The 25067-nt window shown below is 41.8% G+C and overlaps 2 protein-coding genes across 3 annotated transcripts in view; one reads left to right on the top strand and one right to left on the bottom strand.

Moving 5' to 3' along the window:
• Positions 1-5086: 5086 nt before the first annotated feature.
• Positions 5087-11729, top strand: LOC309593366 (small acidic protein). Its single transcript, XM_082317756.1, has 5 exons — positions 5087-5236; positions 5523-5603; positions 6962-7022; positions 8813-8922; positions 10167-11729. The coding sequence occupies exons 1-5, from the start codon at positions 5177-5179 to the stop codon at positions 10374-10376; spliced, it is 522 nt and encodes a 173-aa protein (XP_082173882.1). The 5' UTR covers positions 5087-5176; the 3' UTR covers positions 10377-11729.
• Positions 11730-20549: 8820 nt separating this feature from the next.
• Positions 20550-25067, bottom strand: part of PLEKHA7 (pleckstrin homology domain containing A7) — a gene marked incomplete at both ends in the record, with an annotated part of 166457 nt that continues 161939 nt past the window's right edge. The window contains one exon of one of the 2 annotated variants that reach the window (XM_082316621.1): positions 20550-20572. In XM_082316621.1, the coding sequence (XP_082172747.1) occupies positions 20550-20572 (23 nt within the window). Of the gene's footprint in view, positions 20573-22295; positions 22394-25067 lie in introns of those variants that run through there. The other variant, XM_082316620.1, reaches the window with a different exon arrangement.

The following is a 25067-nucleotide window of genomic DNA, read 5'->3' as shown; positions in this document are numbered from 1 at the left end:
TCTGCTTCATGAAAAAATCTCACCTCCTGTGAACTGAACGTTAATTTCAGGACTTTCTCTTCAGAGGGACTATGTCTAAGAAATGTGGAAAACTCACACAAATATTGCCCAGGATCCTTACCTACTGTTTTGTTTATATTCTGAAACAGTCTCACAGATTGGAGAAGACAGGTTTCTTCTTAGGAACCCAATCTACCTTGTTCTTCCACAAATCATTGTATTTCTCAGTTGTTCAAAAGAATACAGCAAATATAACATTGAATCCTAGCATGACAGGATTTTCAGAACTCCTTTCTTATCATTTACTCATGTTACTGGAATTATATAAAGCTCATGGGTCGCACATCCTCAGAATTATCTGTAATATCTCCATAAAGATAAGTGAAACCTTTACATAACCTGTCTGCTACTGAGAGAATCCACATTTTTGTTAGCAGTTAGATCATGCCATTTTTAAGTTACCCCATAAGTAGATGGATGCCATTTAATGCTAGGGATGCATTTGTTTATTAAGGTACCTCTTTTCTGCAAAAACAGAGCATTTTTATCCCAAGTGACCAATAAACTAAGGGAAAAAAATCTGTAAAAGCCCTTCACTAAAATATCATCAGCACATCAACATTCAAAATGTAAACAAAACCAAAATTACCAAACCATTAGTCAGCCCTATAAACATTAGCACATTTCAGTTGTCCTGAAAAAGACTTGAATTTAACAAGCCACAACGAAGACCCAATTATAATAGCTGATTTAGAGTTTAACTTGCACTTTTTTTTCAAAGGCAAACCTTCTCAATTTGTCTCATAAGGGAACCGTATTTTTACATTTTTTTCATTTGTACACCCCTTCTGTAAGAAATAATTTTTTAAATACTGAAACTTAAATTAATCCACTCTTACAGTCATTATATAATATTCTATACATTTAAATACATTAAAATGAGGTTAATGTCGTAAATATAATATTGTCTCATATTAATGTTCCCTTCTGCTCTTTATCATTGTCATACAATAACTACAGAAGTTTTAGAAAGCAGGTGTAACAGCTGTGCCTTTCTGTTTGATTTTGCACACTCAGGCAGTGCAATATATATAAACATGAATTTAAACATCGCTATCCTAGTGCTGTTCTGTATAAATAATAATTGAAAATAATGATATTCTACATATATCTTTAACTCTGAATTTACCTACCCAGGAGTGGAAGGGCTATACCAGCACACCTCTACATCATTAGATCTGCTGAACTTTTATGCTCCGTCTTCCAGAATATCTTGTTATCAACTCTTCTTTCATTGTATTTCAGTCCTACAAAAGAACAATGGGTGACATCTGAATAACAAGACTCAGGGAAAATGCTAAAAAGTATCAAAGTGACTGGAGAGCTTAATTGCCGTACTCACAAACAACATTGTAATGACACATTTTTAGCTCTGTAAGGAGGAAATTCATAATGACAAACTTAGCTAGGAGCAGTTCATCCCCAAGAACAAAGATTGCTCTCAAAGACAGTTCAGAGAGAAGCCTAACTTTAGAAGCCCTATAGGAACTTTTCATTCACTACAGGGAGAGCATAGGAAAACTACTTTCAGAAAACTGAAGGATCTTCCCCAAACTGTTTGAAACTCGGACCCAGCTCTGACCAGCAGTCAGATCACCTCAGCCACAAGTGAGTTAATGGAATCAGACCCACCACCACCCACCACCCCAAGCTGCTTCAGCATAAAGAGAAGTTACTTGCGAGGAACTGAACACCCTTCCTTTGTGAGATGTGTTGCCCACCAGCATCTTTACACTGTGTGTAGACCTATGTGTTATGGGACCTACGTGCTATCTTTCCAATGTTATGTTTGCCCCTAATCACTCTTCGCAGAGTGTGGTCTTCTGCCTTGCAGATGACTACACCTGGCATTAGCAGGCATAGCCTACCTTGTCCTTCCTTCCCTCTAACCTTCAAAATCCAAAAATTTCTTTGATGGAACATAAAGCTAGACAGGTAGGTGGATAAACTTACTGGCTCAAATCCAAAATGTTTAACAGTCGTAGTGACAAAACCAATAAAAATGAGAATAAAAACTTGTGAATAGAAGACACTAAACCAAACAAATCACTGAAGATAAGTAGATCAAAGAAATGCAGCTTAGATCACTGCAAGTTAAAAGAAAGTTCACATACAGTCAACAGGGGTTCAGAAAGGGAAAGTCCTGTTTAATTTGATATCCTTCTATGACAAGGTCACCCGCCTAGTGGATGAAGGGAAGGCGGTGGATGTAGTTTTTCTGGATTTTAGTAAGGCTTTTGATACCATCCCTCACAGCATCCTTCTGGACAAGTTGTCCAACTGCGGGATGAGCGGGTTCACAGTGCGCTGGGTGAAGAACCGGCTGAAAGGCAGAGCTCAAAGGGTTGTAGTGAATGGGGCTACATCTGGCTGGCAACCAGTCACCAGCGGTGTTCCTCAGGGCTCAATTCTAGGACCAGTGCTGTCCAATATGTTTATCAACGGTCTGGATGCAGGAGTTGAATGCACCATTAGCAAGTCTGCTGACGATACCAAACTGGGAGGTGCTGTTGACTCTCTTGAGGGACAAGAGGCCTTGCAGAGGGATCTAGATAGATTGGAGTATTGGGCTGTGATTAATGGGATGAAATTTAACAAGTCGAAATGCTGGGTTCTGTACATAGGACGGAGAAACACCGGGCACAAGTATAAACTAGGAGACCGGTGGCTGGAGAGCAGCCCTGCAGGAAGGGATCTGGGGGTGCTGGTTGCCAGCAAGCTCAGTATGAGCCAGCAGCGTGCCCTGGCAGCCAAGAGGGCAAACTGCATCCTGGGGTGCATCACAGTATAACCACCCTGTCAAAAGAGGCGATTATCCTGCTGTATTCAGCGCTGGTGTGGCCTTACCATAAGTACTGTCTGCAGTTCTGAGCCCCACAATTTAAGAAGGATGTGAAGGTCCTTGAATGTGTCCAGAGGAGGGTAACAAAGCTGGTGAAAGGGCTGGAAGGAGTGTCCTATGAGGAGTGACTGAGGATTTTGGGTTTGTCTAGTTTGGAGAAAAGGAGGCTGAGGGCAACCTCATTGCTCTCTACAGCTTCCTGAGGAGGGGATGTGAAGAGGGAAGTGCTGAGCTCTTCTCCCTGGTATACAGCGATAGGACACGTGGGAATCATTTGAAGCTGCACCAGGGGAGGTTTAGACTGGACATTAGGAAGCATTTCTTTACCAAGATGGCAGTCAAACACTGGAACAGGCTTCCTAGAGAGGTGGTCGATGCCTCCAGCCTGTCAGTGTTTGAGGCATTTGGACAATGCCCTTAATAACATGCTTTAACTTCGTCAGCCCTGAATTGGTTAGGCAGTTGGACAAGATGATCATTGTAGGTCCCTTCCAACTGAAATAGTCTATTCTATTCTACTCAGATTCAAGCCAGGTATTGAGAAGAACTGAAGATTTGGGGCATATTCTGACCACCTTTACTGTATGTGCAAAACATGCAAACGGATTGAGGGAACAAGCACACCTAATTTATGGGTACTGCTGGGATGAAAAGTCCATGGCTGAAGTGATTACCTTGATGCACATGGACAACACGAATGTACAGACTGACAACCACTCAAAAAAGATCTAATTAGGACACTAACTTTTGACTAAACAAAAAAATTGCAATCATTTGTTTTAAATTAGTTGTTAAGGAGGTTTCAGTAAGACTACATACACTTATGTGTGCTCATACCTGTTTTCATCTCGAGTAGTTTAACTCTTTAATTTCAAAAATCCTTAAGCAACCAACTTTAACCTTCAACTAGCCAGCTTTAAGCTGCAATACAAATTGGCACACACCGTTTGCACGTTTCAGCACGCGCACCTTAACCTCCTGGCATTAGTTGGACTGCTACAACTTTATCATGGGGACAAAGTCACTATGTAACTGAGGAATTAAAACAGAAGGGATTTTCTTAACATTAAGGTGAGAAGACTTAAAGATGTGATTGTGCATCTCCCCCCTAAACAAATCTAAGGAAAATCTCCAGAATATTAACATTCAATGGCAACCCATTCAAATTAAGGTAATTGTGAACCAGGCATATGTGAGAAAATACTAACCTGGGGGTAGTAAGTAAATTTTTGCTTTGTACACGGCATATATATGGAGGAGATGGGACTGCAGGAACGACAGTGATGGCAAATGGCCAGAGCAACTGAAGGGTTAACTGGAAACGTTTGGCGCTCCAAAGACAGGATTCCCCTCGGGTCACAAAGTGCCGCTCTCCACACGAGGTGGCAGCACCGGCCGGCGGGAGGGGGCCCCCGCGCTACTCGGGTGGGGTGCCGAGAGGGATTTCGGGTCAGGCTGGAGCTGGCGGGACACAGCCGGTTACCGAAGGGAACCAAAAAGAGCAGCGGGAGCGGCGCCTCGTCTCCGTCCCGACTCTCCAACGCCGGGAGATGAGGAGAGCGGCGGGAACCTCGCGGTGTCCTCGCGCCTACGGCCGTTACCTGAGGCGCGAGGGAGGAGGGGGGCGGGGGGCGCTACCGCCGCCTCCGGGCGACCGTGACCCAACCCGAGAGGCCGGCAGCGGCGCACCCAGGCGGGGACCGTCGCCGCCTCCACGCCGGCGGCTCGCACGCTCGGCAGCGGCCAGAGCTCGCCTTCCCTCAGCGGGGATCACCTCAGGCTCCGAGCCAGCCGCCACCCGGCCGCGCTCACACGACGGCAGAAGCGCAGCCCCGGGGCCGGGAGCCCCCTATCCCCCTCATTCCCCCAGCAGCACTTCGCGCCTGACCCCACACCGAGGCGAAGTCTCGGTGCCCGGCTGCGGCACCGACACCGAATGAGCCCCGTTGCCCCCCCCGCCGCTGCGCGGCAGCCACGGCGCCCAACCGCCCGCCCCGCCCGCGCGCCACGGCCCCGCCCCCGCCTCCCTCCGGAGGCGGAGCCCGGGGGGCCGTCGCGCGCCCCTGCCAATCAGCGGGCAGAGACGCCCCCCGCCGCCGCGGAGGCCTGTGGGACGGGTAGTCCCCGCCGGCCCGCGCCGCGCCGCCGAGGGCCGGGCGAGAACTCGCGGTCCCGGCGCGCCCCGCGGCCGAGGCGGGGCTGTGACCCGCCGCTGGCCGAGGGAGCGGCTCCGGCAGGAAGGCGGCAGAGGGGCCCGGTCACCCAGCCGCAGCGATGAGCTCGGCCAGGGAGTCCCAGGGCCACCACGGCCTCAAGCGAGCGGCCTCCCCCGATGTAAATGGGCGCGGGGCCTGGGGCGGCGGCGGGGAGGAGGCGGAGGCCGGGAGGCGGAGGCCGGGAGGGAGGCCGCGGCGCGGTCCCGCTGCGGCGCCCGAGCCCCGCGGCGGGACGCAGGGAAGGCCGCGGCCTTCCCGGCCGCCCCCTTCCTCGCGCTGACGGCCCTGCGGGGGCCGCGGCCGGCGGGGGCGGGGGGCGAGGGGCCGCTCGGGGGCCGGCGGGCCCCGGCGGGCCCCAGCGGGCGGAGGGGGCGGGCGGGCGCAGTCAGCGTGTGCTCCCGCAGGGCTCCAGCAGCTGGGAGGCGGCGGACCTCGGCAACGAGGAGCGGAAGCAGAAGTTCCTGCGGCTGATGGGCGCTGGGAAGGTGAGGCCGCCCCGCTCCCCCCCACCCCCGACCCCGGCGGGCGCACGGGGAGCCGGGCGGGGGGAACCCCCCACAGCGGCGACGCAGGGTTTTCTGTTCGCCGTGCAGCGGAACCTCGCGGCCGGGCGCGGTGCTCTCGGGGGGAAAAGACAACACTCAAAGACGATTTCGCTTTGGGGCTCTCCTTTGAGGAGGATTCGGGTTTCGCAGCCGCAGCTGTTATGTCTGCAGCGGTGTAACGCAAAACGCCGGCCTGGAATTGCCAAGCCTCTGCTCTGCAGCGTCCTCCCCGCCCCACACCTTTATACCTTCAGACCAGCTAATAGAATTATTCGTGGACACCTCTGAGAGAGTCCTCGTTACAAACTAGCAAACCCGTGCACTAGGTCTGTAAAACTCTCTCATTGGGGAAAAAAGATTCAAAAAAATGGTAGCTGATAGACTAAACCAGCAAAATAGTAAACCTAATTAAATAATCCAGGAAATATTTTTAAAGAGAAAATGCTCTAAAACAATATGTCTGCTATGCTTTTTGCAAAAAATGCTGTAAAACTAGTGCTTTCTCGATGTACAAAATGTTGTTTTAGTATTGCAATTCTACTTACCTTCAAGAAAAATAATTTCACTTGTACTAGCTTATTTTGCTTGAATACAGTATTTTTTGTAAGCTAAAATATTTTACTGTATTAAAGAGGTAAAAGTTAATACTTCCTAGTGAATAGGAATGAAATACCCTATTAAAACATCCCGCTACCACTAATCTTAAGGTCTATTTGGATACTTAATGCTGCTTGCCATGTAATGCCAGTTCTTGCCTGTAGGGATACATTTGCTAATGAGCAACTACTGAGGCAATATGTTAATGAGCACTCTGAAGGTCTTACCTGATACTGTGACCAGGCTAAAAGTGGGATCATCGTAAGATGCACAGACTGAACTATTGCATAGTGCCAAAGAGACCCAAAGGGTAAATTGTCAGAGCCTAAATTCACACTTGTCCAGCATTGTGTAGTGTAGTTTTTTTATCAGGTGATCCCCATTCTTCCTCATTTAGCTGACATACTAGCGTGGCTTGTCTTCATCTTTGGAGTAGTAAGAAACGGAATGAAACAGAACCAGCTTTGGGGTGTGGGAAGAGTAAAGAGTGTCTAGTTGTTGTGTTTCTTTTTTAGAAAATTCAATGAAATAAAGCTGAAACAAGTTTATCAAGAGACAGCAGTTGTTAGCTAGTAAAACTTACAGTCTTACAGTTGGTTGTCAAGGTTTGACAGCAAACCTTTTCCATTTGAGATTTCCAGAATGTTGGCAGAGCTGTCAGTGCACCCTAAAGCTCCAAAACAAACTGCCTTTTCTTTTAGAAAGAACATACTGGCCGCCTTGTTATCGGAGACCACAGATCAACCTCTCACTTCAGGACAGGTCAGTTTATCCAACAGCTGATACAAAGTTGGAAATCGAATGCTTATTTAGGAATATCCCAGTACTTTGAGCTTCGTAGATGTGGCAGGAAGGGATTTCAGGTTTCGTGGCTGAAGTTGAAGATAGGTCAGGCTGTGGAGTTGTAGAAGTTCCTAATTTCTCTTATTAGATTGCTGACAAACACTTTCCCTGACTGCACTTCCTTGCCTTCTAAAGTCCAGGTTCAGCAACGTACTTGATGGTCAGTTAAACTTGTGTACAAATGCCCTGCAAATCAGAACCTACAGGTCCTCAGTCTTATTTTGCTATCAAAATAAGAAAGTAAAGTTTTATTGCTATTGGTACCTAGCAGTATTACACTTCTTGCTTGCTGCCAGGTATGGATATCCAAACCTCTAAATCATTGTGCGTGGAAAAGAACAGAGTTGATTTCTCCCCCCACCTGGTTACCTACTGAATAGAAAGATCTCTGCCGTAGAGCAGTGAGGTGGAAGCTGAAAAGATCCGCAAGGTCATCTTGGCAATCAGCAATAATTTGATGTCATATAATGTATGACCGTGGTAACTTCTTATCAGGCTTGCTCAGGTAGTAAGTCAAAGTACATCGTAACCACGCTGGGCTTGACTGTCTGAGAGAAGCTTTGATAAAGCTGTGTAGAATAGCAACTGTCAGAATTCCAGAAAACTTCTTTCCCTGATATGCTCCACTAGTCATTTTTCAGTTGACGAAAAATGATCTATGGCCCGAAGCACCAACGGAAGCCTGAGGATTGGTTCCAGGTTCTGCTGTTAGCTTGCAGAGTGACTGAGAATCACTTCCTTATACCTGAATTTCCTAGAAAGGAGATGATGCTTCCCTTAAGGAGTCAAATAGAATCAGTACTGCTTTGTTACTAGCAAACAGTTAAGATGCTGGGTTTTCTCACAAAAAAATCAGAACAGCTGTTTTCTTAACGCTTTACTCCCTTGTCCAGCATACAGTTATTGTCCTTTTATAATAACATACAGCTCTAACCTTCCAAATGAGGAAACATTAATTTGCAATACAAGCTTTTAATTTTACAGAGATACAAACTAAAAACTAGTGTAGTAGGCCTATCAGGGGAGAATTACAGATTCCTACCTTTCACAAGAACAGAGGATTCTTAACTATTTTGGACCATGTTTTCCTGCAGTAAAAATGATTGTTTACTTATTCAAACAAGTAACTAAAAGGCATGTAGAAGTAGCTCATGAAAATTAGTCTTTCCACTAGTTCCTAAAGACAGAAAAATGTAGAGCTGTAGTAACCACTCCTGATAATTCAGGTTGCATGAAATAGTTTCAGATACAGCTCTATAAACAAGAGCTGTAGTATTGTCCTGACTTCTGCTGCTATATATTAATCATGGTTTAAGCATAGTAATCACGTTACGTATGTAGTGGAGGTCAGAAACTTTCTCCTTGCTGTGACACGTTGCAGTATTGGCAGGAAGCACAGAGAAGTCATGCTGGTTACGTTTACCTTGTTTTGTAGAACATACACTGCACATAGTACAACTGCCTGAATGTGTCAGGTCTTAGGAACTTACCGACTCATCTTTGTATCAAAGCGATTTTGCCTGCACACTTGATATGATTGCTCATAAATCTGATGGGTTGTACGCAATAATACTCAGTCTAGTGGTTCAAGATGGCTAATTTAAACTTTTTCACATATATAGTAATAAACTTTGAAAATGTGACTTCGTGTAATTTGATGTCTTTGTTAACTTGAATGAACCATAACCAAAGTACACTGGACAATGCAGGGGAAGAAGACAAGAAAATGAATGAAGAACTGGAGTCTCAGTACCAACAGAGCATGGACAGCACGATGTCTGGACGAAACCGGCGCCATTGTGGACTTGGTTTCAGCGAGGTAGGAAGTTGATTCTTTCCATAATGATTTGGCTTTCACTTCACTAAGACAGGATGGCACATGGTTCAAAAATCCAGTGACCACAAGTAGTGCCAAACTTCCACGGTTTGGGTTAAAGGACAGGCTTACTGTGGGCACTTGACCCTTATTTGTCCACACTGCGGTGGCCATTTAGATGCCTGGAAATGATTGATGCTTCTCATTGTTCTGAAAAGTGATATGACGTGCTTAATGCTCCATAGTAGTCAAGACTGATTAAGACAGAAAGCGACAAAAATATTAAGTCAGGGCATTGCCAAGGAATACATAAGAAGGCAGGATAACCATCTGCGTTGTCGCTGCGAGCTAATTAATCTTAGCTTCTTGTTGCGGTGAGGCACAAACCTCTCTATGGTCCTGAAAAGTAAGTGGCTATAGAGGGGTCAGAGAAGGGAAGTGCGCTGTACAGAGCCCTCCGGTGAGCTGACACCTGAGTGGTCTTGTACTTGCAAGGAATTCCATAGGAATGAGCAGGAAGAGAAGTGTGACAAAAACCAACAGAATTGGGTTATCCAGGACATGTCTTCATCTGCCAATTGAAAGGTGCAATAATTAATTTTTTGCTAACTGTTAGCACCAATTACTGTGGAAAAAAAGAACATAGCTGATGTTTCCAGAGCGAGTAAAACCACCTGCGCAGTGCTGGGAATTCTTAATATTACAGCCATGGAGGCTTTGCTCTTTAGGAGCATGAACAGAATTCCATTTTGGGATTGTTCTCATTAGCAGTATCGCTGGATTACTTCAGCATCCCTCATGCTGCAGTGTGCTAAACTTATTTTCAAAGATTAGTCATGGATATGAATTCTTGATGGTCTAGCTGTTAGTTTCATTATGTTTCACTCCGTGACAGATACTCAAGTGTCATTATGTACTGTGTATACCAAAGTAAGGAATTACTAAACTGATGTGATCTGAAACTTTTCAAACTCAGTTAATGGTGTCTTTAGGATTTCTGCGGTAACTAAATAAGAACGTGGCTGGTGAAACCATGGATGTCACGGTTGGTATGGTTAACCACTTCAGTGGAGTTGCTTTCTGTCTAATAATTTGTGTATTAAAGACCTGTGTTTAGCAACATAGCCCATTTTAGTTCTAAAATGAAAGGAGCCATTAAGTGAAACATTCTCACTGGGAAATTTTAAAAGCTGCAATGGAGTTGCCAGGAAATAATGGTTTATCTGTCTCATAATCTGAACTTCTAGTTTCAGGAAGGTGAAGAACAAGAAGAGGCAGCTGGACACTCCTCTGAAGAGAGTTCGGAGGACTCCGAAAGCGGCTCTGAGTCAGAGCAAGAGGAGTCTGCAGAGGAGCTACAAGCTGCTGAAAAACATGATGAAGCTGAGGTTCCAGAAAACAAAAAAGAAGCAAAAAGCAACTATAAAATGATGTTTGTTAAAGCCAGTGGTTCATAACTGCAGATGTAACAGCTTTGTATTTAAAGTACAGTAAGCCTTATTGTTACAGTGCAAAGTGGAGGACTGCTACAGCACAAATCTTTGTATTATGATTTTAAAAAGACCCTGTTAGATGACAAAAAGTAGTAGTTGCTTTCAGTTGCCATGGATAACATTTTTATGGGCACAGTGATATTACCAGTTTTTGTAAAGTGTATAAAATACTGGATGGAGAAATAAATTCTTTTTGTTCCTGCCCAATCTCTACAATGTTATCTGAACTATTCCTCCCCTTATTCCATGCCAGATAAGGAAACTTCATGTTAGTGGTTTCTTTTGTTAGTACCCCAGTCTTGAATTTTTAACTATTAAGATTACATGTGAATTACTGGATGTTGCATTAGTTGTAAAATACCAATATCGGCACTATTCTGTGATGTACTAGAGCTTTAAACAATTATTTTGTCTATAGATGCTAGTGTTGACAGGGCTAAGAGGAGAAATCACTCACTTTTGTGACAGTATTAATCACTGTATCCATCTGAAGTCCTACAGCAGTTGCACGGAAGATGTTTTAGAAATGCATAATACAACACAAGGCTCTAATTACTTCTTTGGCTTTATAATGAGGGGGATAAGCTGTAGTTCTTTATACCTTTCAGTAGAAAAGAGTGATTTTTGAATTATTGGCTCCTGGTTATAGCACTGAGCTCTTATTAAAAGTAACTCCTCCTGAAGAAACCAGTTTACTTTGAAAGAGAAAATATAGTTTGGTAATGAAAAGGATATACAAATCATTTAGCTTTTTAAAATATAGAATACAGAGTTAAGTATGCAAGCCCTTCTTTCTTTTCTCTCCATACACACATCACTTGGAGGTCTAAGTCAATTATCACACAAAGGTTGTACCTCTCAAGTAAAACCGATTGATAGGCTTAAAGAGTCCAGAGCTCCAGTAACTCCTTCCAGCAAGAATTAAGCACATCCCTTCCTCTGCAAATTTATAGTTTATTGTATTCAAGTAATGAATAAAATAGCAGAACTTTTTAGACTTCATTTCCTCTTAGTACATCGGTCGGATCAACTGCTTCTCCTTGCTCTGGGAGAATCTGTCCCTCTAGTGCAGCCTCATTCTGCCACAACAATGTTTCAAGAAACACTCAGATGCTTGTGGAGAATCTTCCATTTCTGTATACAATTTATGATGTGCAGACAACGTTTGCAAGCCAGTTGACTTACATGAAAGCAGCAGTATGTACTATCATTGTATAGGTTTATTGAACGTGAACATTGCAGCATCAGGTACTGGGGGAGGACTTGGAATAAGTTACATTATGGAAAAAATAAAAGTTCTATGATTGTAAATAAAAACTGAGTGTAGATTTTGATTAATCTGTTTTACTATACTTGCATTTAATACAAAATCTTTCAAAGTTATTCAGCCACTAACAGTCAGTGATATGTACTTGATTTGTATGGACTTTTTTGTTTTCCCAATACTGCAAGCTTCTAATACATAGACAAAAATTAAACTCCGAAGGTGACGGAACCCATTGCTGTAGACCCACCCTGCAAGGCAGAGGGCCCTGCTGCTTTCCCACCAGCCTCACACGAAGGGTGCAGTAAAACCTCACCCGAGGGCTTTTCTCTGCACTGCAACCAACCTGGAAGGACCCTGGGAAAGCAGAGGCGGCGTGCAGGCCCTGCGGGGGTCTCTGCCGGCGGATGGGCCGCCACAACGAGCACCCGCAGGGGCCTCTGCCACTCAGCTCTGCCCCGAATTGATTACAGCCTCCTGCCTTGTAAAACAGATTTCATCATCAGTTCTAAATATAAATAAATAGACCACACAAGGATAAAAATTAAACCGAAATTAAACTATTCTAGTAACAGCTCCAGCCAGAAAAAAATTTTAAAAAAAATCAAGACAACACAACTTCCATTCCCCAAAAGTACAGCACCTAACATTGTGAGCATCTGATGAGGTTTGGTGGAACTCCTCTACGATGCTGACCTAACTGCTCAAAATAGGAAGAGTTCTACACAATCGCGTCTGTTTCTGTCTTAACGTTTATAAACGTATTAAGAACCTGCAGATTCATCTATGAAGCAGCCTGTCTAAGAAGCGTCTCCGTATATACCGAGAAAGGCTGATTTAGTTCAGCGTAGATTCTGCAGCACAGGTTTTTATTCAGGAGTCAGTTTTAGCAACACTTGGTATAAAGCATCAGCAGTAGCCACATGGATGGCAGCAGAATGGTTTCAGCTCTCGTACTTATTGGAGACAGAGAACACGGGAAAAACGAAGGCTGATGTCTTGGCTGATTCTAGTCAGTTCTTTGCTATTTCAGGTTGGTACGGAAGGGCCTCCCAGAGATGACGGCAGACACTGAATCATAAAGAGGGCAACTGTGTTTGTCTTTTCAAACAAGAGTTGGCCACTGAAATTCCTCAACTCAAAGACCAGCTTATTTCCATCTCAACAGAAAGGCAGAAGCCTGCCCATACTCCGACATGTCTTAGGGAACAACTGATGAAAGTTGGATCTGTCACAGAACCACCATCATGTCTGGTCAAAGTTTTCATCTGTTTCTACACCACACTGAAAATTTACCTACACAAAGGTCAATGCAGGTGCATGATCAGCATTTGGCTTTGGAAGACTGAACTTGAACAGGTTGAAAGCACTGTGTGCCTGTTCCCCTTCCATTTGCCCTGGAATAGGGAACCCCTCAAGACGAGTACTGTCACAGCCCCGCTGCCCACAAGGTCCTGCAGTCACAAAAGAGGACGCTTCTAAGCCCAGTAAAACGGGATCCAGTTCTTTCTCAGCATCGTACAGGAATTCTTCGAGGCCAAGAAAAACAGATCTGTAAGTTGCCCTGTAGCTTTATGCAACTGCTTTACAGCTTACTCTCCCTTTCTTCCTGAAGAGGAGGCTGACAACTTGATTCCTGAAAGCACAATTTATAGGCCAGCTTCAAAGCTACTGGTCCTTCTAAGGCTCTGGTTGGGGAATTCACATCAAAGAACATGTGCACACGTTGTTCTGATGCCAGAGAGGACGGTTGGTAGAAATCTCTGTGGATTTGCTACAGTCCCCAGAACAGGGATTAAATTATGCACTGAAGCTGCCTCTGTAAACTGCAGGAGACAAAGAGAATAAGTGGCAGTGCAATATCTCATAATCAAAGCCTGGCACAGTTATTTGCATCAGTCTCTTGGAAGCTGTCAGGGGATTAAGAGAAGGGACATCTGTCAAGGTACCCTCACCGAAGGGACAAAGCAGAAGTTGGTTTTGTTCGCTTTTAAGACTGCCACCTCAACTGCACTTTTCCTGAGAAAAACATCCGAGCACTACATAGGTGTACGCATCACGATGGATAGAGAAAAGTTTCCTTAGTTTTTGCACAGCATTAAAGAAGCAAAATACTTAGTGATTTAATGTCATTTGATTTGGTTTTGATGTGCAGGTGCGGAATGAGATCACACTGACAGTTTGTGCTATTATCTATCCAAATCCAGTACCATTTACGGTGTCCATAGCTCAGGCAGATCTAGTTGAGGAAAAAAAAAAGAAGGAGAAGAATGAGAAGTAATGTGTATCAGAAGGTTTTTGTATCATCAGTCAAGCAATACGGGGGCTCGTATAAAAAAAACGTCCTTGCTTTGAACCTTTTCACAACCGCCCACCCTGACACCCAGGGAAATTCTCTCAAACCGTTACCGTAAGTGTTCTCATCGCATCAAGCTACATTAAAGACTGCAGAAAGATTTGACAATCTGAACTGCCTCCTTTTCACCCTCACATTTATTGCTAAAGCTTTAAAACAAATGCAGGTGAAGCTTTTGATCCTTAACTGGTTAGGGCCAAGTCTCCTTCTTCCCATTACAGCCACTAAAGTCTAGTAATCGAGATCTGTTTGTAAGGACGCAGTAACAGAACATCTCTTACCAAAATATAATTTTTCTGTCAAAAAGGTTTCTTCTTAACATAAGAAATCGATACTAGACACAAAAAAAAATAGAGATCAAATTTGCTCAGTAGTCAACTGATGGAGCCACTACCTAGATCCTGACTAAAATCTACATAAAAAAATCATTTGCCAAGTCACTTTTAAACGGGATTCAGTGAAGACAACCGAAGAGTCCTCAGGCATACAGAAGGCTTTGAGGAAGCCAGGGGACACAGCTACACTCACGAGATGTTGCTCTCTCTTCCTTCTGAGCCCTTCATCCAGGTTACAACTCGGAAAGCGAGCAGAGCAGCCAGTTCTGGTACACATCTCAGCAGTGGTCCCTCACCTTTTGCTTATTCTGTCTTAGCACCAAATGAAAGGAGAATGGGACCAACATGCGTGTGTGTGCATGCGTTCACACCCCCCAACACAGACACACTACAACTGCGTTGGGCAGAAGACAAAATCCTGTTCCCTACCGGGAGAAGATGCTCAAAGGCGCAGTATGGAAGAAGATGAGTAGGGACATAGAAGAACTGTTTAGCATGAACTAGCAGTCAGAAAAGCCAACAAACAGGCAATACGAGAGACAAATAGAATTAGCAGTGGCTTCTCTGATGTCAGCTTCCCCCCCCCCCCCGAGTGGTACAACTCACTGGAACTAAATGTCGCCAGCTACTTCATTTCATTAGGGTTACATCTTGCATAAGCCACTAGCCAGAGTTTCAAAAAACCTCCAAAACACCCCATAACTCAAGAAATGAACCGGAAAACAACGTTAAGGCTTTTCTCAATTCTGGCTCTAGAGACGAAGTCAAGCCAGCCCAAGCCCCCCAACAATACAGCAGAACCGAGGCCAGAGACTACAGCAGGCCCCACAGCACTCCATCTTGCAGCGGCACGACACAACCGCTGAGCGAGATGCACTCACTCGGGCCAGGCTCTGTGCCAGGGCGGACCAACCTTTTCCACCCCTGGCTCTGGGGCAAGCTGTTCCTACAGGGAAAAGGAGAGTTTCACTCATTACTAGCCATTCCTAACTGCAATTTGGCTTGAACAGAGCGCAGCAGCTGCCAATAGAAAAGACAATTGTCCTGTTACCAAAACACTAAAGTCGTGATTCTCTCCTTCACCCACTGCCACCATCAACACTCTGCTCTCTTGTTTATCCCATTCATAAGGTATTTTTTGTACTAGGACACTGGACTTCCATTCTCACGTGCCAGCTATTCCTTATTCTTACCCCCCCCCAGTTTAGGCTGAGTCCCTCCGTTAAAGCATTTTGCTTCTGTCCAAGTCCACGTATTCCAGCTCCTTCAATTTTTTTACTACCCCTCACTTCAAACCCCTAGGCTGTTCTCTGCTCTCACCTTCAGCCTCTTACTTAGTCTTGCTTGCAGATACATCTCTGCCATTATTTCGTACAAACTCACTACTCACCTTTGTTTTCTTAATCTCTTCCTTCCTTCAGTGCTTTCTCATGCTATAGCTCCTGGTCAAAGGCTTCTTCTAGTGGGCAACAAGAAAACAGCATTGTCCTTTAAGCTTACATCTTGTAACACTATTTCATCAACAACCGCTCCAAAAACGCTGCCTAATTCTGTTAGCGTTTTCTTTGGAGGCTGTTTTGCGCTCTCTGTAAGGCAACCAGGAGCACTGGCAAGTAAATAACAAGTAAACAGGGCACAAATGTGCACATATGCAATACTTTCTGGTTTTATTTACTTTTCTAATTAGCACTCAAAGTTATTCTGCCACCTCCCAGTAATTTCATGGTAGGCTTTATAATTTTACCTTCCTCTTAGGTTTACCTGTAGTTTAACATTCAAAGTATGGTTGTTGCACAGAATACCTCAACAGACTTGTATTAAAAATGCTCTTTAAAATTCCAAAGCTTTGAACTAAAGAAGTATCTCAAGAAGTTTTCATGGAAAGTTCATCTCGGTTGGTTCAATTCAGCTACAGTTAGATGCACCTTTTGAAATAATGGAAAAAAATGTAAAGGGGTCAGACCCAATCAATACAGTTGTTCAAACAGAATTTCAGACACTGTGATGTGTGTATTTTTTGTGCTCTTTCTTTGTACTGCTCCACTATGAAGAAAGGTTGCTTTTGCTAGTAGAGCAATAAAAGTCTTAGCCTTTTGAATACAGCCAAATAACCAATGGGAATGTTTACTAGGTGGGGAAAATATAGCATTTTTTCATGTTTTTCTTGTGCATGGCTTTGTTCTTTTTATAACTACGCAATACACAGACAGACAGACAGACACACACACACGCGCGGCACAGGCAAACACTTTAAAATACTCGAAGACAGACATAAATCGGAGGGGTAACATCAGATCATGCCTTCTATACCTTCTAAATTTTGACACTAAGTAAATCTGGTCTTTCCTTCATATAACATCCAGAAGGTAATTGCTAAGACACATGGGAAATATGTGGTTTTATAGTGGAGAAGAGACGCTGATATAAAATACATACACTTATATTTGAAGATCTGGAAATCAGATGAGTAAATGGCGCAGGTGGAAAAATAACCACGTAAACAACACCAGAACGCGTTGGGAGTGCTCTGCTTTTTCGGAACACCAACCCCTCCCTCCAAAGGCTACGGGGAACCTGAGACCACCTCGCCTGACCTGTAACGATGTTTTTGAAATAGCCGCACACAAGTTCAGTAGCATCTTTCAGTAGCTTTTAGCTCCACACGTAACTTTCCAGAAGAGAATCTCTTAATCCAGTTGCTTCCTGAGAAACCTTTCTCTCTAGAGTTTTTATCCAACTGTTCCAAAACAGTCTGGATGCCTCTAACTACTGCTACTGCCCAGTCCTTTAAAACAAAAAGCTTCGTATAGCTGTACAAAGACAAGCAACAGCTCTATAGCTCAACAGCATTTCCTAACAGCCCAGCAATACCTACAAACTCAACATAACACCGATGGAAAAATAAAAGGGGGGGAGTGGTGTTATGCAAGTTCAAAAAGGTGAAAGCAGTGCTACTCATGAGTATCAGGCCGTAGTTTTAGAAATTCAGCCATGCAATAAAATTTTAATAACTTTAGTTGAAGAAATTGGAAACAGATGTATAAGGGAAGAGAAGTCAGTCTGCATAATTTTTGCTTGGTATAACATTACAAAACACTAATTAGAAAACAGCGCCTTCAAAAGAAGAACTGATACTGCTTTCTAATGAGTTTCTGTTTCTTTAATTATAATTAGTCCCAAACACTTAAGATGCTTAATAGGCAGAGGGGGAAAAAAAAGCCACTTTCTGACCAAAATGATATTGATCTGCAAGTAGACATCATTTTTTTCCAGTCTTAACATTAGAGAGTAGTGTCTAACACCTACAAAACAGCATTTTGATTAAAAGAAACAGAACTGGAAATCAACCCAAACTCAACACATGAAAATTAGTCCTAATTATTTACAACTACACCCATCCCTGCAAAAAAGATGGTCACTGGAGAAGAGCATTTCACATATTCAATAAAAAGTTTTGGAAGAAAAATTATCTTGGTAATTTTTTCCCAAATACGGGATTAACTATGGACACAGACCAAAATCTTTAGGAAGACTAGTTTTGTTAAAAACATTAATGGCATTAACTATTTAGGGCAATATCCTTCTCTTTCATGGAAGCCTGAATGAGCAGATTGTGTGTGTGATCAAGGGAAAGAAAATTAACGTCTCCCACAACCGGCAGAGCAGAAGTGCCTGCACCCCTTTCCCTTCATCGCTAGGGCAGCAGGCGGAATTGGGAGTCAACGGCTGCTGCAGCTCAGGAACCCACGGGCTGCGCTCTTCACCCACCAGTTACGGCCACGTACTCCTCCCTCCTGCCTAACAGAGCTTCTGGAGGAAGAATGCAGTTTCACTGAACCACGAAAGATGTGGTCAAAGGCTCCTTTGTGCGCCTGAGAAACAGGAGGAGCGCGTCATAAGCAGCTCAGCTCTGAGTTTCTGCTGCAGGCATCTGAAGGTCAAGTACTCACATTCTCAAATATTTGCCCTCGAGTTCGCAGAGTCAACGCTAAGCTACAGAAATACTTCTAACCGCTTCGTTACATTTTGTTCTAGCGATTAAGTTTCAGAAGAATTAAACATTTCCACTGGTCTTCATCAAACCGATGTCATTTGAGGGAACCGTTAGAGCGTACACCGTTGCTGGTTAGCTGCTACTGAAATCTGCTCTGCCAGCTGCCCACCAATCCTCCCTTTCGTCAATACCCTATTCACAGACAGTGCACATGTTACTATGCGATGCCTCCAGGTTTTTTGTTTGTTTGTTTTTAAATTGAAGTTACTTTTGACACTTTATTTCACCAGAAACTAAAGGGCTAAGAATGTGTCAGACAAACGTATGTACCTACAAGACAGAAAGGCCAGTATTGTAGTCCTTGTGTTTAGGGGACAACTCTGAAAAATCTTTCTATTCAAGAATAAAGACAGATTTAATCAAATGCTAAGAAACATTTTTAAAAAAAAAAGAAAATAAAAATGAAGCTTTGGTGTAGGGGGAACCTGATCCAAATCCCATGAAACAGGTGTAAAACTGGGAAACTCCAATTTGAACCAAAGAGCAGCAAAATGTGGCAACAGCACAAACGACTCTGGATTTTCAACCACATGGACGCGGACAAGAGAGCAGACAAGACATAGGCAATAGGAGGCAGTTATGTTAATATTTTAATCTGTACATATACCATTTTCCAAACTGTTACATTTCATTTAAATTAATGTTTTCTTGCAAAATATTCATTTATGCTTTCAAAACTTTTTATAAAGGCAAAAATAAATCATTATTTTGGCAAAAGGTTTTGAAGTTGATACTGGCAGTATTGAGGTAAAATAGATAGCATTAGCTAAATATATACTTTCAAGAATATTTCTGAGTATAGTGTTAATATAATATGATTTGTCTTAAAGTCTGAAACTTGAAGGTCGATTTCAAGGGGTTTGTAGCTATTACTTGAATACAGCAAATGAACGAGTTAGCGGTTTCACAAAATACTGCAGAAGTATTTCTCAGTCATTTCTCATCCAGAGCTGAACACAACTAATAATTACACAAGGGGAAATTTTTTGCATGTCTTGCATTCAATGCGTACACAGGTGTTTTGTTTTTTTTTTTTTTCAAGTAAAGTAGTTGCAGCAATTCATTTAATCTTATTTTCTCCTTATGTAACTACCTCACCGTTTGCTCTACACATAAGTGAAACGCTGAATTTCAAAAGTTTGGCAAAGTTAAGCACCAGGTGAACATACATACAAAATTAGCAGGTGCCACATTACATTAGTTTTGCTGTTTCCAGGATAAATACTAGTCAATACATCATATTGTAATGCTTATTGGAAAAAAAAAATCAAAAGAAAAATACATATTTACTAGTAAAATGACATATCCTATTATATTTTTTTTATTGCTTAGTTCACGTATTATAATTAAAAGTTTTCTTCTTCCACATCTCAACTTTCAAAAAAATATAATTTGTTAGCTGTTTGTTACTGAAGGGACAGCACTACTGTCAAGAGCAACCTAGCATACTGTGTATCGATACCAGCAAGTTAATCATAGGGGATCAAAAAGGAAACGGGAGTTAAAACTGGCTTTCATTATGGCTTTTGTGGAAAATTTCAGCTATACAGTGGTTACTGATATTTAGAAATTCAAGCTAAAAGTTCCTCGCAATGTATTATTTAATAGGCAAAAGGGTGGGTGATTAACTCTACAAACATATTCAATCCAAAACACCCTTTCGGCAAACCTCTCACTTGCGTTAGCTCTACCCATACCCTATGAATGTGCTTCTAGGTTTGTTCAAATTTACATTTTTTGCATGAAACTTTACATTGTGCATCTGAGCCTGAGGGGGAAGTAACAGCATCTTTTAACATCTATGCAAGTAGTTTAGCTTAAAATGAATTCAGCCCTTGATTTAAAAAAAAAATTCTGAAATACATTGCCCTAAAAAATACATTGTCAGTATTTTACAGAGTTTATTAAAAGTGCCATTTATTCATATAAAAAGTCTGAACTAAACGGAAGTAAAAATAAAATGATTTGCAATTCTCTTCATTTTCATAGAACGTCCCCCTGTTATTCTCTGAATGTATTTCCAGAAGAGCATGTCATCGGCCGATGAGTATCTTCACAGAAAACTGGTAATGACTCTCCTCTTTCTTCCACGCGGTGTCACTAGGTGGGATTTGCCTTGAGTCTTACGTCAGTGTTCACTTACTGCTTTGGCTAGCGTGAAGTAAAATAAAACATGATTAAATATTAAAGTGAGGACACTAATGCCAAGCAGTAAGCACTTTCAGGAAACGTTTTTTTTATTAAAGCCTTCTGCCGTTTGACAGAATGAACAATTCATATGGACACATGAAGCGAACAATTATCTCATGGTGCCACTGATGCTCAAACTCCTGTGTCCCCTGAATGTTGCTGGTTATTGCAATTATTTTTTTGATAATTTTCCTGAAGAAAATGTAGGGTTTTATACATATATATGTAAATATATATCTATACATACACATGTAAGTATGTATGTATATTTATATAGACATGTGATACACGTTTTTAAGTCAGTCTGGAATCACAGAATGGTTGGGGTAGGAAGGACCTGTGAACGTCATCCGGTCCAAGCCCCCAGCTCAAGTCTAATACCTTGGGACCGTACAGTTATTTTTCTGGGTTCTTGAGGCCACACATGGGTACCCTATTTGCACGCAAAGATCGCATGTGATAATCAACCAGCATATAGAGTCAAGTGTTATTCAGACACAGCAAAGATGGTAGAATCTGGTTCTCAGAAAGATAAACTGAACCAGAAAAGCAAATAGCTATTTCCATCAAGCTCTGTAGAGGCTCCTATTGTCCATACGCCTCTCTTGATGTAAATTCCTAATTTTTTACAGGCCTTGTTGAAGGCAGGTCACTGCCTGTTTGGGCCCTTCTGGTATGTGCTCATTTTTATTTAGATTTTTATTTTTTGCACATATATTTGACTCAGATTAGTGACAATGAAAATAAAGGTATCTAAAGATTAACGCTATTTGAGGTATTCATCGAATCGACCCTCTTTACTACTTTATCTATGTTTTATCTTTTTGTCCAACATCAGGCAATAAGATTAGGCCAAAGGAAATCAGAAAGGTGAGAATAATTTCAAAGGGAACTACGGAAGCATGGGGAGTGTCTTAACTAGGGACACACTTCGCAGTTAAGTATCGTCATATTTAGAGGCTTTCCTATTTCAAATACAGAAAACTGAAAATACTACTGGGAGGAGATGATACACATCTCTAAGGACAATGAAATTATCATAATTTTAATACTTGAAATGGCAAAATAACCTAATCGGAGACAAAAATCAAGTCTTCTGTTAACACAATTCAATGAAAAACGCATCAAAGGCATGAAAAAGTCAAACACGATATTGTAGAATTAGTTATAAAGGGCCAAATTTTCAGCTCACCTCAATTAAGACTCCGATGTTTGTTCATGTGTAAGATACCAGCCCATAAACGAACCCCATGCTCATACAACTTTGTTTGCACTTTGGATTCTCTTGTGCGGCAACTATATATGCCACGGACAGGCAAAAATACCTATGCACCCCTACGGTAGCCACAGGAGTACACAACGCTAGCCACCGGAGTAAAAACTGCTGCTGAAAATCTGGCCCCATGCTTCCGAGAGTACAGATGTCTCTTTCCTTCACCACAGTAAGATTGTGGAAGCATCTCATCTGTAGAGCGACAGCAGTTATTTGAAGACTTTATTAGCCCACATGTTAGCTCATGAGAAGCAATATTTAGAAGAATAAAAGGTTTCTGAAAAATAGATGCATGCGTTCAATTGGATCTAATTTAGGTTTAGTAAAAATGTAAAAATTCAGCAAGCCACAGCAAAGGTACAATGGCAAATCAGACATGCTGAGAGCAGTTAGTTCTTACTTTTAAGGTGTTTAAACAAATGTGTAGTGAAATCCATTGCTTAAGGGGGAGTGAGGTGGCTGTGGTACAGAAGGTGAGGGTGCTTTAGATGGATAGGTCAACTGCTGAGCTAGAAGGGATCACATACAGGAATTAGGCTGCACAATCAAACATTCATATTATAACAGAGCCACCTTAATTTTCTACCACATGAATAGGAAACCTGATTAGTAATGCAATGAGGTGTTACACTATTTTAGTTACATGGAACACAATTTAAACAACATTTCTATCTGCTGTTTTTTTCTATTAGTTGTATAAATTATGCAAATAAACCATTTCTGTTTTGATGAGAATATGGACAATCTCTCTTAAGATGAAGTTTCACTGGAACATTTTAAGGCACACAACACTGATATACCCTAACCAAGCCCTACTTTTAGAAGTGCAGTTCTGGAATAGCACCTATATTTGCTAATTTGATTTCAATATTTCACTGAGGTTGTACAGGTTTTCAACATTTCCTTTGTTATATGCCAATGAGCAGAAACAAAGATAATATACAGAAAAATCACAAAAAAAATTACAGATGCATATAACATTTTGCTTAGTACAGTGCATGATACAGTAAATACATTTGCAGATCTCAGCTTGAAACTTCAGGATAAAGAATACACAATGATTAAAACTATCCTTCTTTATAAAACAGAGTAATGGTATAGTATTAGAAGAAAATAATCATAAAAGTAAAGAGATTGAAACTCAGTCTTAAATTCTGCTTTTACATTTTGGAGGGCCAAAGGTAGACCTAATTCCAAAACACACAATTTAGGAAATGACTTCTTTATACTTATGCATTTGATTTTAATCTTTCAGATTCTTGGCATGATTTCCATTTAGAAGGTTGACATCTTACTAGGAACAGAGGGACTCTAAAATGCTGCTTTACACGGATTAGATAAATGTACAATTTACTTTAAAAGAGATTTATATTATCACAGCATCTTAATGTAACTTAACTGCTTCCCCGTGAAAAACGGGAAAAGTTAAGCTTCACAGTCTTTTTCATAAGCAAATCTCTGTAAAAAAAATCTAGATATTTAGTCTGGGATTTTCAGATATGGTCTGCTTCGTCAACAAGGAGCAAATGACAACTCATACTGTAAAAATCAAACTACAAAAGTAAGAATGTGAAGGAATCTGTAAAATTATAATAAATGAGAATTTACCATCAGCTGTGCAAAGCATCAAATGCTTTTCTCTTTAATCACTTTAGATCATCAGAAAATAGGCTGTAACTAAAAAAACTGAACTCTTTTTATGGTTTGTATATTTTTCCATCAAAACCAAACCACTCTGGCTTTTTTTAGAATTCCTTGAAAGGTGTTTGTTTTTAAAGGAGTAAGTAATAATTGAAATCAAAGCAAGACATGTTACAAGAAGTGAGTATTTGAGATGCAAATGTGGCAAGGAAAACTGCACACATATAAAGGTTTGGGCTTCCTTAAAGAATCAAGTCCTTGGCCACTATATTAGGTTTTTTTACATGTCTGAAAGACGAAAGAGCTAGCTGCTATACTTCACAAAGAAAATTAAATTAAAAATCATCTCACAACTGACTGCAAATTTTTTCAAGCACCATTTAAACGTTTCAGTGCTGATACACATTTTAATTCTCTCCTAAAGAATTAAGATTTCTGTGGTTACGCATACCTAAGAGTATGTGGTGATCACACTCTGGAAATAATTACAATAAAAAAATTAAAATATAAACCAAAAAAACCTGTAGTAATGAAAACATAGCTACTACATTCACTATACAACATAAAAAGATCAAACATATTTCAATACTGTACAGTTACTGCAACTTCAAGCACACCCAGAAGTAAGTTATCTGGCCATATGAAGACTTTAGTATGGCAGGGACTCTGCTCTTGTTGTACTGACACCGAGGAATAATTTCAAGCCTGGGTTGTGTTCATCTTGGTTGATCTTAGCTTTGGTGTCACCTTTTCCCAGAAGAAGCTAGAACTCGTGGCAAAATACTGCATTGGTTCATACCTCCTGAAACACAACGTCCCGCTCCACAACGAAAGTGTGCAAGTCCCTATTACACAGACCTGGTTACTAGAACTGGGACCAGACTGCCTGCAGAGAAGCCATTTTGACACAGAGATGCCTGAAGGTCCAAAAGGTTATTCCTGAAACGCTCCCAAGATTTTACAATTCTGGGTTTTGTTTTGTTTTGTTTTTTATCATGTCTAGTCTCCTCAGTGAATCATTTTATCCTTTCCAGTCAGTTAAGTTACCCACAGAACCTCTCTGAAGTCTCAAGATTCATATCTTGAAAATTTATTCCATCCCCTCAAAATTGCATTCCCCTCAGGTTTAGCTGCCACTGCATCTGTGAGTATACAGCCACATTCAATCAGCAGTCTGTTACTACAGATGCATGTTACGCATCTGGATATTGAAATAATCTGTCTTTAATGGGAAGGTCTTAAGGGCTTCTGTGGCAAGTGCCATAAGTTTAAACTGGCATATTCAGATGAGAAATGTGCCTATTTTATCTCCATCATAGTTGAAGTTTCCATTATTTCCATTCTCCACTGGAACAGTGAATTGTGCCAGTTATAAATGGCCAGTCAGATACTTGCTAGAATAGCTGCTGCGTGTATTACTGCGTGATACAAATCTCTTGACATTTCTTACTTATTTCAACTATAAAGCAATCAAGAGTGAAATTATCACTTTTAGTAATGTATTGCAAAGGATCTATTAATTTCCAGGCATCAAGCAGAATT

The sequence above is a fragment of the Platalea leucorodia genome, assembly GCF_965183815.1.
Source record: "Platalea leucorodia genome assembly, chromosome: 7".
NCBI lineage: Eukaryota > Metazoa > Chordata > Aves > Pelecaniformes > Threskiornithidae > Platalea > Platalea leucorodia.
Note: the sequence above shows the minus strand (reverse complement) of the source record. Positions and strands in the feature narration are given on the sequence as shown.